Raw genomic sequence first — 13,278 nt, 5'->3', positions numbered from 1 at the left:
GTACCGCCTTCCACAGTGGTTGCACCATTTTACATTCCCACCAACAGTGAATAAGGGTTCCAGTTTCTCCACAACCTCTCCAGCATTTGTTGCTTGCTGTTGTTTTTTAATTTCTTTTTTGCTTTTTCGTTAATTTTGTAACCAACTACCTTGATGAACATAGAGCATACCACATTAAGAATAAACACTCTTTAATTCTTGTTGCTTCTCAGCACAGAGTAAAGCCTGTTAAGCAATATTTAATAACATAATCTATAACTTATCAAATTGCTAAGCAGAAGGTTAGAAGTTCAACTCTACTTTTGCATCTTAGGAAGAAGATGAGCAGTCTCTTTTTGTAAAGATTTACAGCCTTGGCAAGCCCAGGGTTGGGGTTGCCATGAATTGGGAGTTTGAAGTTTGGTTTAATAATATAGGAATGAATGCTAGTAGTGCTGTATAGGTTAAGCTTTGGACTGATAACCAGAAGACTGGTATTTCAAACCTACGAGTCACTCTTCAGACGCAAGATGAGTCAATATGCTTCTGTTAAGATTTAAACCTCAGAAACTGTGGAGCAGTTTTGCTCTGTCCTGCTGTGAGTGAAAACAGACTCAGGAACAGATCTGGTTAAGTTTCAATTACATCTTTTGTTTTTGTTAGAAGCCACCAACTTGGCTCCAACTCATAGCATCCCTATGGACCACAGATTGAAGGCTTGCCACCTCCTGCAGCATCTTCATAATGCCTGCTGTACTTAAGGTCATTGTTAGAGTCGCTGTTTCAGTTCATCTCATAGAGAGTCTCTCTCTCCTACACTTACCTTCCACTTTTCCAAACATTTTACAGGGACTTGCCCCTCCTAATAACACACCCACAGTATGCAAGACTAAGTCTCATCATCCTCACCACTAAGGAGCCACCCTAGCTATACTACTTTCAAGACAGTGGTTTATCAATAGTCTTTGCTAACACCACATTTAAAGGCATTATTTCTTCTACTATCATCTTTATTCGTTGTCCAACTTTTGCATACATGTAAAGTAGTGACAGAAAACCATGGCTTTTATATAACTCCCCTTACTCCATGATAACACAGAGATTTCAGTACCAGTGAGATTTTACTCTTGGCCAAGAACTTTCTTAATCATTATCTTTACTCCTATTAGATGAAGTGAAGATGATCTTGGTAAATAATTCTCTAAGTAAGTAGTTATTTAGTGTTAAAGTAAAGACTATGAGCCCTGGAATTAAATAACCTCAATTCATGTCCTGGTTTTATTGTTAATTGTTGCTGTTAGGTGCCCAACAGGTCAAATTTGATACCAAGTTAACTACCACTCTTAGAGACCCTGTGGACAATAGATCTGAAAAGAGTGGGATTCCGGTGAGCTCTGGTGGCCTAGTGGCAAGAAGCTGTACTGCAATCCCAGAAGTGCAGGGTTCAAATCCACCAGATGCTCTGCTGGAGAAGGAGGAACAATCTCCTCCTGTACCAGTCAGATCTGATCTGACAGTACACACACACACACACACACACACACAATAATAAAATAAAAAAATTAAGAAAAACCAAAAGAAACAATGTGTATGAACTTTATAAGTAAACCAGTATAAAATTAAAATATTTTAAAAAAAAAAGAGTGGGAATCCCAGAATAATAATTGTGCTCATACAAAAACTATAAATAGACCAAGAAGTCATTGTTCAAAGTGAACAAAGGAATACCTTCCTCCACACTTACTCAGTCTGAATGCTGAGCAGATCGTTTGAGAAGCTGGCCTGTGTGAAGAATGCGGTGTCAGGGTTGGAGGAAGACTCATCAACAACCCGTTTTAAGCAGATGACACAAACTTCCTTACAGAAAAGGAAGAGGACTTGAAACAATTGCTGCAAAACATCAAATCATATAGCCTTCAATATGGACTACATCTCAACATCAAAAATACCCCAAAAAGCTTCACCCAAGGACCAATAGACAACATCATGATAGAGAAAAAAAATTGAAGCTTTCATTGACTTAGCTATACTTAGATCTATAATCAACACCTATGTTAGCAGCAGTCAAGAAATCAAAAGATAAAAAAAAAAGAAAGAAAAGATGTGTTGCCTTGGAAAATCTGTGCAGGGACCTCTCCAAAGTCCTAAAGAGTAAGAATTTCCAGTTTAAATATTAAGGTGTGCCTGGTTTTAGGCCATGATCCTTTTCTTTACATTCTGTGCGTCTGAAAGCTAGATAGTGAATAAGGATGACAGAAGAGGAATCGTTGTCTTTGGATTGTAGGTTGAAAAAGAGTATGGAATATTCCATGGACTGCCAAAGAACACACAAACCTACATGGAGAACGTGCAACAAGGGTGCTGTTTAGAGGTAATGATGGTGAAATTGCACCTCCTATACTTCAGGCCTGTTGTCAGGAGGGCCCAGTCCCTGGAAAATGCTATCATGCTGGGATAGGTGGAACAATGCAGAAAGGATGGAGTGACACAGCGACTATAACAATGAACTCAGGTGTGTCAAAGATTGTCAAGATGGCACAGGTTAAGGCAGTGTTGAGATCTTTTGTTCATAGGATAGCTGTGACTTGTCCATTCTGTGGCCCTTAACAATAGGTGCCAACTTTTGTAATATGAAATTGATCGAACATGCATTAAAAATAATTGGTGAAACTTTGCCTCACATACTTTGGGCACAATGCTAGGAGAGGTGGTTCATAGCATAGGGACATCATGCTTGGGAAGGTTGAGGGATACCAAAGGGAAGAAGACCCTTGACCAAGTGGATTGACCCAGTAGCAGTGTGGCCAAGTGTCTCAACGATTTGAGAATGGCACAGGATAGGACAAGATTCAGATCTGTTGTTCTTAGGGTCACTGATTTGTTCTCAACTTGACAGCACCTAATGACAACAAGAATACAAAAGTTGGAAGCAGTGGTAATTTGAAAGACTTTAGTAGTTCTCTTATTTAGGAAAAGTTATATTATTTCTAAGTCTTGGGGTTTTTTGTCTGAAAATTACAGATTGACAATTAAAAATATTAATCTCATAAACTGATTTTGTGAAATTAATTGAATAATCCTTATGGACATGATACTTAAATTCTTAATTGATAATAATCATTATCCTCATATGCATGATAGATGGAGACGAGATTGAGGTTGTTAAAAAATTACAGCTTGCTCAGCTCCACAATCAACACTCATAGCACCAGCATTCAGATCAAAAGATGAATTGCATTGGGAAAGTCTGCTGTCAGGGACCTCTCCAGAGTACTGAGAAGCAATGTAGTCAGTCTAGAGACTAAGGTACACCTAATCCAGGCCATGGTCTTCACAATTACTTGCTATGCCTCAGAGAGCTGGACAGTGACTAAGGATGACAGAAGAAGAATTGATGCCTTTGAGTTGTGGTGCTGGAGAAGAGTCTTGAACCTCCCAACACCAAGAAAACAAATAGGTCTGTCTTGGAAAGGGTGAAACAGATTTCTCTTCGGAGGCTAGGATTTTGAAGCCCCATCTCACATGCTTTGAGCATGTAGGCAGGAGAGACCAGTCCTTGGAGAAGGACATCATGTGCAAAAGATCAGAGGGACAGCACAGGAGAGGAAGACCCTGCATGAAGTGGATCGATACAGTAACTGGGACAATGGGGGTTTATGTGTTAGTATTAGTGAGACTGGCTCAGGACAGGATAGGGTTCAGAGCTGCTGTACATAGGGTCGCTGTGGGTCTCAGGCAACTCAGAGGCACATAACAAAAACAACTTATGCATGAACTTGTTATGTTACAGTGATACTATTAATAAAGAGCGTAATAAACTAGTATAGAAAGAACGTTAGCACAGTAGGGAAGTTAAGCAATAGATATGCTGTATACTGCTTATTTTCATTATAATGTGTTTTGGAAACTTCTACATTTTTAATATTGAATATATAGGTTTATAGGTTTTGTTTTGCTTTCTTTTTATACATCTTTAGTGTTCTTAACAGTAAAATCTTATTTGACTATAATAATTGAGCCAGGAAATAAATGAATATTTAAGTATAAATGTAGGATCAATACCAGTGTGCTATTCTGGGAATAACCTAAGTTGTAGACTTACAAACATCATCATCTATTATGTCCGATAAGTGAGGCCATAAAACTTTAAAAATATTTTTATCGACTTTAATGAAATATATTAATTGAGCCATATATTGAAAATCTATCATTTTCCACTGTTGGTTTGGTAACAATTTTTCCACTTTATTTTTATTTCTTCTAGGTTCTGTATTCATACTCAATAGGTTTTGTGTACATATTATTGGGATTGACATGCACTACTGGATTACGCCCTGCAGTAACATTTTGTTCGAAGGTAAACACTAATCATGTTTTCTTTAAATAAACATCGTACATTAAATAGTTTTCTCTGTTTCTAAATCTTCTTGTTCAAAGACTATTTTAATGTGATTTGATAACTCTTTTAATATCGTATATGTACTTAAGAAATTATGTTAGAAATGAAATGATTCCTATTTAAATTTCTTTTACCTTTACTATAACCTATAAGTTAATTCATAAACTCATATTGGAGATTTTTAATTTCATCTTTATTTTTCCATTAAGTTAGAACTAAATAAGAATCTTTGCTTGACTGCATTGTTGAATGACTTCTTACTGCTCCAAATGTTGATTAAAATCTGTAGCCTTATTTCATTGGTAAGACCTCGGGGTTTGTTTTGCTTATTTGCAACTAACAAGTTTTTATTCTTCTTGTTGCAGAATCCAATTCAGACCTATGGTTATGCTTTCCTTTTTTCTCTCACTGGATATTTTGGAATCTCCTTTGTTCTGGCTTTGATTAAAATTTTTGGTGCACTTCTTGCTGTAACAGGTACAAGTGATTTATTTCTTTAGATTATGATATAAACAAAATTTCCTCTGAAATTCATTTCTAAATGAAATGACAGCATCTACTCTTTATTGGAAAGTCATATCTTACCAATTTATTTTTATGGTGTTTCTTTAAGGTTCAAAGGAAAGTGATGTTTGTTCATAATTTATTTTAAAAGTAATTTTAATAACAAATAGGCATCTACAGAAATAACAGCTTTTATACATTAAAATAACTTGAATTAAAAAAATACAGTAGCTAGATAAACTTCAGAGAAAAATCAACATTAGTGTAAATAGAGGACTCTTGTGGCCTAGTGGTAATGAATTACACTGCCAACTCAAAGGCACACAGTTAGAATCCACCAGTTGCTCCATGGGAGATTGATAGGCAGTCAACTCCTGTGTGATTTACTGCCTCTGAAAACCCTCTGGAGGATCAGCTATGAGTCAGTCCTGACCATGGTACACAGCTACCATCACCAGTATAATTAGTGTAATAATGGCTCGGCTTACTGACCTAAGAAATGTAATTAGATAAAACTTCTGGACTAAGAGCAGGAGGCAGGACTAGCCATCTACTGATATAATGAACCCTAAAAAGCCTGTAAATTGCAGCAGAACATTGCCTGCTATACTGCCAGAAGATGAAGTGCTCTGAATAGGACTAGAGAAGTACTACCTCCTCAAAATAGAAACTCCCTTAATGATATAGATGGAATAAAAGTTTAGCCAATGAAGCACCTTATTTTGCTGATGTGGTACAATTCAAAATAAGGAGGAACAGCTGCTAGCATTTATTATCCATTGAAACATAAAATGTATACGTCTCAGATAATTAGAAGTTTTAAAAAATTAAATGGAATATATAAAGATGCATATCCTACATAGTAGTGAGCTGAGTGGACTGGCATTGGTCATTTTAACTTAGAAAATTGCTTGATCTACTATTCCATCAATGATAGATTAAAAGTAATGGTATCACATTCATTGTCAAAAAGAACATATTTCCTTATCTTTGCAGAAGCACAGTACTGTTACTGATAAGATACTGTCCATATGCATGTCAAGAAGACCTGGTAGTAATGACATTTGCTCAAATTCATGCACCAACTGCTAAAGCCAAAGACACAAAATTGAGACTTTCTGCCAACTTTTGTAATCTGAAATTGACTGACTATGCAATCAAGATACATTAATAATAGCTAATGTTTGAAATGTAAAACAGGGAAGCAAAAAAATAAGAATTTTAGTTGGAAAATATGTCCTTGATGGTAGAAAGTCATCAGGAATTACATGATAGAATTTTGAATGATTGGATTTATTTATAGAATTAATTTCTTCATTACATATACAGTTTAAAAAAAAACATAGATGGAGACTATTTGGCTCCATCAGCTGCTCCACAGGAGAAGGAAGGACTGTCTCCTCCCCTGCGATTAACTGCCCCTGAACACCCTGTGGCGGGTCAGCTGTGGGTCATTTCCAACTTTACAGTACACAACAACAATAGCATGCATCAGCATTTCACCTAAATGAATATGGGTATCATATTGACTACATCTGTGGAAAAAGATGGTAACAACCTCAGTATCACCACACAATAAGATCAGATGCCTATTGTGAAACAGTCCATAATTGCTCATATGTAAGTTCACGTGGAAGCTGAAGAAAATAAAAGGAGCCAAAATGCAACTTTGAATTTATCCGATTTGAATTTATAAACCCGATTTATCCTCCTGAATTTATAAACCCTCTCCAGAGTGAATTAGTTGTACATTGAACCCTAATGACTGAAAAATAGACAAGTTGTGTAATGACATCATCTATGAAGAAAGCAAAAAGGTCATGAAAATACAGCAGAGAAAGAACAAAATGTTTGTCAGAAGAAACGCCAAACCTTGCTCCTGAACTAGAGAAGTTAATGCACGTACACACTCACACACACACTGTTGAACTAAGAAAGCTGAACATAAGACTACGAAGGGCAGCTCAAGAAGACAAAGTAGAGTATTAAATTGAAGTGTGCAAAGACCTCAAGTTAGAAAACTGAAAGTAAAGAACAGACATGACCTTTCACAAACTGAAAAAAACAAACCAATTTGAAGTCTCAAGTTGGAAATACAGAAAGATTCTATGGGGCAAAATCTTGAATGATGCAGGAGACATCAAAAGAAAGAACACACAGAGTCACTGTATCCAAAAGAATTGGTCAACTCTGAACAATTTCAGAAAATATATTCAAGAACCAATCGTAATGAAGGAAGATATTCAAGCTGCACTGAAGACAGTGGCAAAAAATAAGACCTAAGAAATTTACAAAATACCAACTGAGGTGTTTCAACAAACAGATGCAGCCCTGGACATTCTCACTAGCCTGTGCTAAAAAATTTGGAAGACCTGGTCAATTGACTAGCAGTGAGTTTGAGTTTTGAGTTTTTTACTCAAAAAAAAAAAAAAAAGAAAAGAAATGATGGCCTTAAATAGTAGGTTTCTTAACAAATTCCTCCATTGTTATTCACACTGAGTGGTGGTGTTCAGTGTCCCCTGATGGTTGAACTCTGCTCCTTAGTGTTTTCAAGGAAGTAATCTTTTGGAAGGAAATTGTCAGGCCTGACTTCCTAAGAGCCTCTGGCTAGTTTAAATTGCGAGCCTTTGTGTTAATGCTCAACCAGTTGTATGACCCAGGGACCAGAGTGAGTATTAAGGGCTAGGATCTAGCATCCAGGGATAAAAGAGTGAATGAGGTAAGAAGCTAAGTAAATCACAGTTCAACAGGGTTGTAATGTGTGGTATAAGAGTTTCTTTTCCTGAGACCAGAGAAGATACTTCTTTCAGGCTTTAAAGAATATTCAAGGTGATATTTCAAAGAGACATTAGGGTCAATTCAGATGATTTAAGAGGATTGTAAAAATTTTTCAGTCCTACATAGACACAACTACAGTTAAAATACTAGTATTTTTGAGATTACTAATTTTTAGTACTAGCCCCTGATCATTTCTTTGGCAGGAAAACCACTTCCTGTCTTGTCTTCCTCTATTAAGTAAGTCTTTGTAAAGGATGGCTTGCTTTCATAGTATTGTCATTTCCAAGAGCTTTCAGCAAGTGTATTGTAGCACTGTATTATTAATTCACATCATTTCCCCTATTAAATTGGACATTATGTATCCCATTGTCATTGAGGCCATCCTAGTGACCCTCCACTGAGTTTCTGAGCTTACTTATCTTTACAACAGAGACCGCCCCATATTTTTTCCAATAATGTCATCAAAGCTCCATTTACTTACTACCTCATACAGACATGGCAAAGAAGCTTTGTAAATGTTTGTTGAAGATACGGATTCTGTAGATTTGCTAAAATTGTAGGCACATTCTAAACCAAGCTTTTGTCTCCATACAGTGACAACAGGAAGAAAAGCAATGACCATTGTACTTTCATTTCTATTCTTTGCTAAACCATTCACATTTCAGTAAGTACTTTCTAATTCATTAACTTTCTCATTTTTGTTACTATATTTTTACATACCCTCTTAAATAGCCTTCGTTCAGTTTTTGTATTTTTTTTTAGCAAATGCATTACTATTTCTAGAAGTTTTAAAAAATAGTATGACTTTAAAAATTTGGTTTTGCCTATTTTGCTTAATAAAGAATCTTCTCCATCTTGACCTTTACTAGTTACAATTGTTATGTGAATGTATATAAATTACTATTTTGAGTTTACTACTTAAAATAACCCATTTTAATGGGACCATATTTCCACTTTAAATAAACATTTTAACGATTTCTACACATATAAGATTAAAGAATTTCTCCTTGCCTTGCTCTATCAGTATACAGGTATTCTCTAGGTTATAAATGTCTAACATATAAGCAATTTGTACCTGCCTGTAAAATGATCATGAAAATTTGCCTTTAATTTGAAACTGCTTGAAAAAACTTCTTCATCACAGCCATCTGCTATTACTGCATATAAACAGTGTTTAAATCATGAAAAACACTTCATTTTTTTTTAGAAAAAGGAAATATATTGTAATTGAGTTATCGAGCTCTTAACAACCCTATAGAACAACGTAGAACTGCCCCATAAGATTTCTAAAGCTGTGTAAATCACAACAAATAATGGCTGACTCTGAGAAGAATGGGAATCCCATAACGCTTGATCATGCTTATGCAAAACCTATACTTAGACAAGGAATCAGATCAAGGAAACACTGCATAGTTCAAAATTGGGAAGGATATATGCCAGGGATGTGTCCTATATCCATACCCTTTCAATATATATGCAGAACAGATTATCCAGGAGGCTGGTCTATATGAGGAGAAAGATGGCATCAGGATTGGAGGAAGACTCATCAACACTCTGCGTTACACAGATGACACAACCCTGCTTGCTGAAAATGAAGAGGACCTGAAACTGCTGCAGAAGGTCAAGGACTGCAGCCTTCAATATGGATTGAAGCTCATCACGAAAACAAAGATTTTCACCACTGGGCTGATGGGCAGCATCATGATAGAAGGTGAAGAGATTGAGATTGTTAACTGCTTCAGTTAGCTTGGCTCCATAATCAACACTCTAGGTACCAGCAGCCAGAAAATTAAATGACTAATTGCATTGGGAAAGTCTGTTGTCAGAGACTTCTCCAAAGTACTAAAGAGCAATGGTATCTCTCTGGAGACTAAGGTGTGCCTGATCCAGACCATGGTCTTTGCCATTACTCGCTATGCATCAGAGAGCTGGACAATGACTAGGAATGATAGAAGGAGAATTGATGCCTTTGAGCTATGGTGCTGGAGAAAATTATTGAATATACCGTGGACTGTTAGGAAAATGAACAGGTTCATCCTAGAGCACCTGAGATCAGGCTGATCCTTGGAGGCAAGGATTCTGAAGCTTCATCTGACATACTTTGAACATGTTGCAAGGAGGGACCAGTTCTTAGAGAGAGATGTAATGCTTGAGAGGGTGGAGGGACAGAGCAAGAGAGGAAGACTTTTGATGAGATGGATTGATTCAGTGACTGGGGTAATGAGGGTAGGTGTGCCAGAGACAGTTAAGATTAGCACAAAATAAAGCAGGGTTTAGGGCTGTTGTATATGAGTCACAGGCAACTCAGTGGCACATAATAGCAACATATATTTAAGGAAGTAGACTGCCACATCTTTCTTTCTCCCTCAGAGCAGATGGTCGGTTCAAACTGTCACCATTTTGGCTAGTAGCTGAGTGCTTTAATCACTGTGTACTAAGGCTGCATTTCTTCTATAGTCCATAGTGGAACCCTGGTAGCCTAGTTCATGGGGAGTTGCCCTGCAAACCCAAAAGGTAGTGCTTTTTTGGTGGTTTCAATCCACCAGTATCATCTAGTAAAGATGGGCAGTCTCCTCACATGTGATTTATAGCCTTGAAAACCCACTGGAAGGTCAGCTATCAGTTGCTTTTTGTATTTGAAAGATAACCATATGCACCTGTTCCAGCTTACCTACAACTTCAACTGCAGACATACCTAGAAGAGATTTCATTTATCTGGTGACTGTCTGTATGTGAAAATACGTGATTTTAGTAATTAGTAGTTTAGTTTATGCCTCTTTCCACAAAGGGCTTCAGATAGAGAAGATGATTTGTTTATTTATTTATTGACTTTGTAAAACTCTTATTTCTACTAATTAACATTAGTTTGAAATTTCATTAAGACTCTTCATATTGATTGAAGAGTCAAATCTAGATATTAGAAGTGAATAAGATTAAAGACAACCACAGCATAAAGTACCAGCAATATTTTAGAGATTATTGTTTGTTTTCTGTACATAAGTTAGAATTTCTTGCTAATTATGTGTTATTATCTACAAGGATTCTTTTGCTTATTTTCTGTAAATTAGGTTTCCTTTCTACATGTGCTAAGTATGCTTTTTAATGCCTACACAGTTATCTTCTTTGGAATGAATCTCTTATTCCTTTGTTTGCAATACAACCAGGACAGCTCTGTTGTGTTGCTGAGTTGAATTCCTAGATGTCCACTAGCAGACTTATACACCTGTGCTTTAAGTATCCTCATAAGCCTTTTGTTAGAAGTTGAAATTTATTATACTGTTGTCTACATAGCATATCTGAGGAACAGATTCGAGGCCTTGAATACTAATGAACAATGACCAGATGAGCTATGGAAGGATAGCAGCAAAATCACCCAGTAAGAATGCAGAACTTCATTACAAAGACAGGGGAGGAGGGGGAGGGGAGGGTGAAAGAGGAGGAAGAAAAGAATGTTTTAAAAAGACTCTGAGTATTGCACTAGGGTACTAAGAAGCCAAAGCAATGACAAATCAGGAAGTTAAGAAGCTGGACAGAAGATTTCACAGAGCAGTTCTGGAAGACAAAGCAAAGGAGTATATTGAAATGTGCAAGAAGCTGGAGTTGGAAAATCAAAAGGGATGAACTCCCTCAGCATTTCTTAAGCTGAAGGAAGTGATGAACAAATTCAGGCCTTATGTTGCAGTACTTTAGGATGCTATGGGGAGAGTATTGAATGATCCAGAAAGTATCAGAGGAAGATGGAAGAAGTACACAGAGTCACTGTTCCAAAAAGAAGTGGCTGACAAAGAATTTTGTGAAACAACATATGACCAAGAGGCAATGGTGATGAAAGAAATTGTTCAGAATGTTCAGAAAGGAACTGGAAAAACGCAAAGCCCTAGGAGTAGAATATCAGAGAAATGTGTATATTTTTTTATTGACTATGCAAAGACTTTTGACTGTGTAGATAAAAAAAAATTGTAGCTAACTTTGAGAAATATGGGAATCACAGAACACCTAATTGTGCTCATGCAAAACCCATCCTTGGACCAGGAAATAATTGTTAGAACAAAAGCAAGGAAACACTGCATGGTTCAAAATCAGTAAAGGAGTGTGACGGGGATACATTCTGTCTCCCTACCTTTTCAGTCTATATGCAGAACAGATCATTTGAGAGACTGAACTTGATGATGAGGAATGTGGCATCGAGATTAAATGAAAACTCATCAATAACCTGTGGTAGTGACACAACCTTGCTTGCCAAAACTGAAGAGGACCTGAAGCATTTGCTGCAGAAGGTCAAGAACTGCAATCTCTGATATGGACTGAAGTTCAACATCAAGAAAACAAAGACTCTCATCGCCAGGAAACAGTGAGATTGACTTAGAATAGGACAGGATTCAGAGCTATTGAGCATAGGATCACTATGAGTCACAGGTAACTCGATGGCACATAACAACACTGTATTTAATGTTGGGCTTGTAATCAAAATGTTTGCAGTTCAAATAAACAACTTGGTTTATTTGAAGGAAAAAGATGGCATGATCTCAGGTAAAGATATATATACCCTCAGAAACCAAATGGAAGGTCACTAAAAGTTAGAATCAACAATAGTGGGTTTGATTGGTTTGTTATTGATAAAATTAAGTGAACTATCTTTTAAACCAAAACCCAATTTTACCACCATCAAGTCGAGTCTGACTCATACCAACCCTATAGGAGATTGTAGAACTGCCGCACGGCTTTACGAGGCTGCAGATCTTTACAAAAATAGACTGTGAAATTTTTTTCCCTTGGAATGGTTGGTAGGTTCAGAGTGCTGACCTTTGGGTTAACAGGTTACCTCTTGACTCACTGCGCTACCAAAGCTCCTCAAAATATTTTTATTTTTTAAAAAAACTTTCCTATATATATCCTTATCATAGTAGATGTGAAATCCTATCATATATTTAATCTGATCTAACCATATTAGTAATATTTTAATGCTGTTAGCAGAATTGCATTTTACTACATACTTGTTATATATTTATAGACAAATTATATGGATAACAAATTGTCACCTTGATACTAATATTTTTCCTTTATTTCTTTCCATTAGGTATATATGGTCTGGCTTGTTAGTTGTCTCTGGTATATTTCTCAATGTTTATAGCAAAAATATGGACAAAATAAAACTACCATCACTACAAGATCTGAAAAACAAATCAGTGGATGAGAGAAAGTCAAGGACGTTGGCACAAACTGTATAGGCATGATTCATTATGTTCAACATAGAATCCTGTTGGAATAATCATCAGTTGATTATAAAGGAATTATAAAAACCAAAAGATCTAAAGGCATGGTATCTCTGATGGTTAAGGTTATGTGTCAGTTTGACTAGGCCATGATTCTTGATGGTTCAGTGGACTTTACATAATCATCCTGCATTTTGTCATCTGAAACGAGCACCAGTCAGTTGAAAAGGGAGTTTCTTTGGGGGTGTGACCTGCATCCTCTGTATGGATGTCCTCTTGATCCTGCATCCCACTTGACACACTCTGACCTTCAGTTCTTAGGATGTAAGCCTGTGATCTGTCATGCAGATCTAAGGATTCATCGGTCCCTGCAGCCCCAGGACCGAGCAGCCTTCCATCTGACAT

The 13,278-nt window shown here is 36.7% G+C and overlaps 1 protein-coding gene across 1 annotated transcript in view; it reads left to right on the top strand.

Moving 5' to 3' along the window:
- The window catches only part of LOC102875684 (adenosine 3'-phospho 5'-phosphosulfate transporter 2-like), a 26,962-nt gene extending 14,074 nt beyond the window's left edge, over positions 1-12,888 (top strand). The window contains exons 6-9 of the mRNA XM_006891595.1: positions 4,244-4,336; positions 4,744-4,855; positions 8,255-8,324; positions 12,738-12,888. Of these exons, the coding sequence (XP_006891657.1) occupies positions 4,244-4,336; positions 4,744-4,855; positions 8,255-8,324; positions 12,738-12,888 (426 nt within the window). The remainder of the gene's footprint in view (positions 1-4,243; positions 4,337-4,743; positions 4,856-8,254; positions 8,325-12,737) is intronic.
- The last annotated feature ends 390 nt before the right edge of the window (positions 12,889-13,278 follow it).

The sequence above is a fragment of the Elephantulus edwardii genome, unplaced genomic scaffold (assembly GCF_000299155.1).
Source record: "Elephantulus edwardii isolate Elephantulus edwardi_28Jun2011 unplaced genomic scaffold, EleEdw1.0 scaffold00101, whole genome shotgun sequence".
In the NCBI taxonomy this organism is placed as follows: domain Eukaryota; kingdom Metazoa; phylum Chordata; class Mammalia; order Macroscelidea; family Macroscelididae; genus Elephantulus; species Elephantulus edwardii.
Note: the sequence above shows the minus strand (reverse complement) of the source record. Positions and strands in the feature narration are given on the sequence as shown.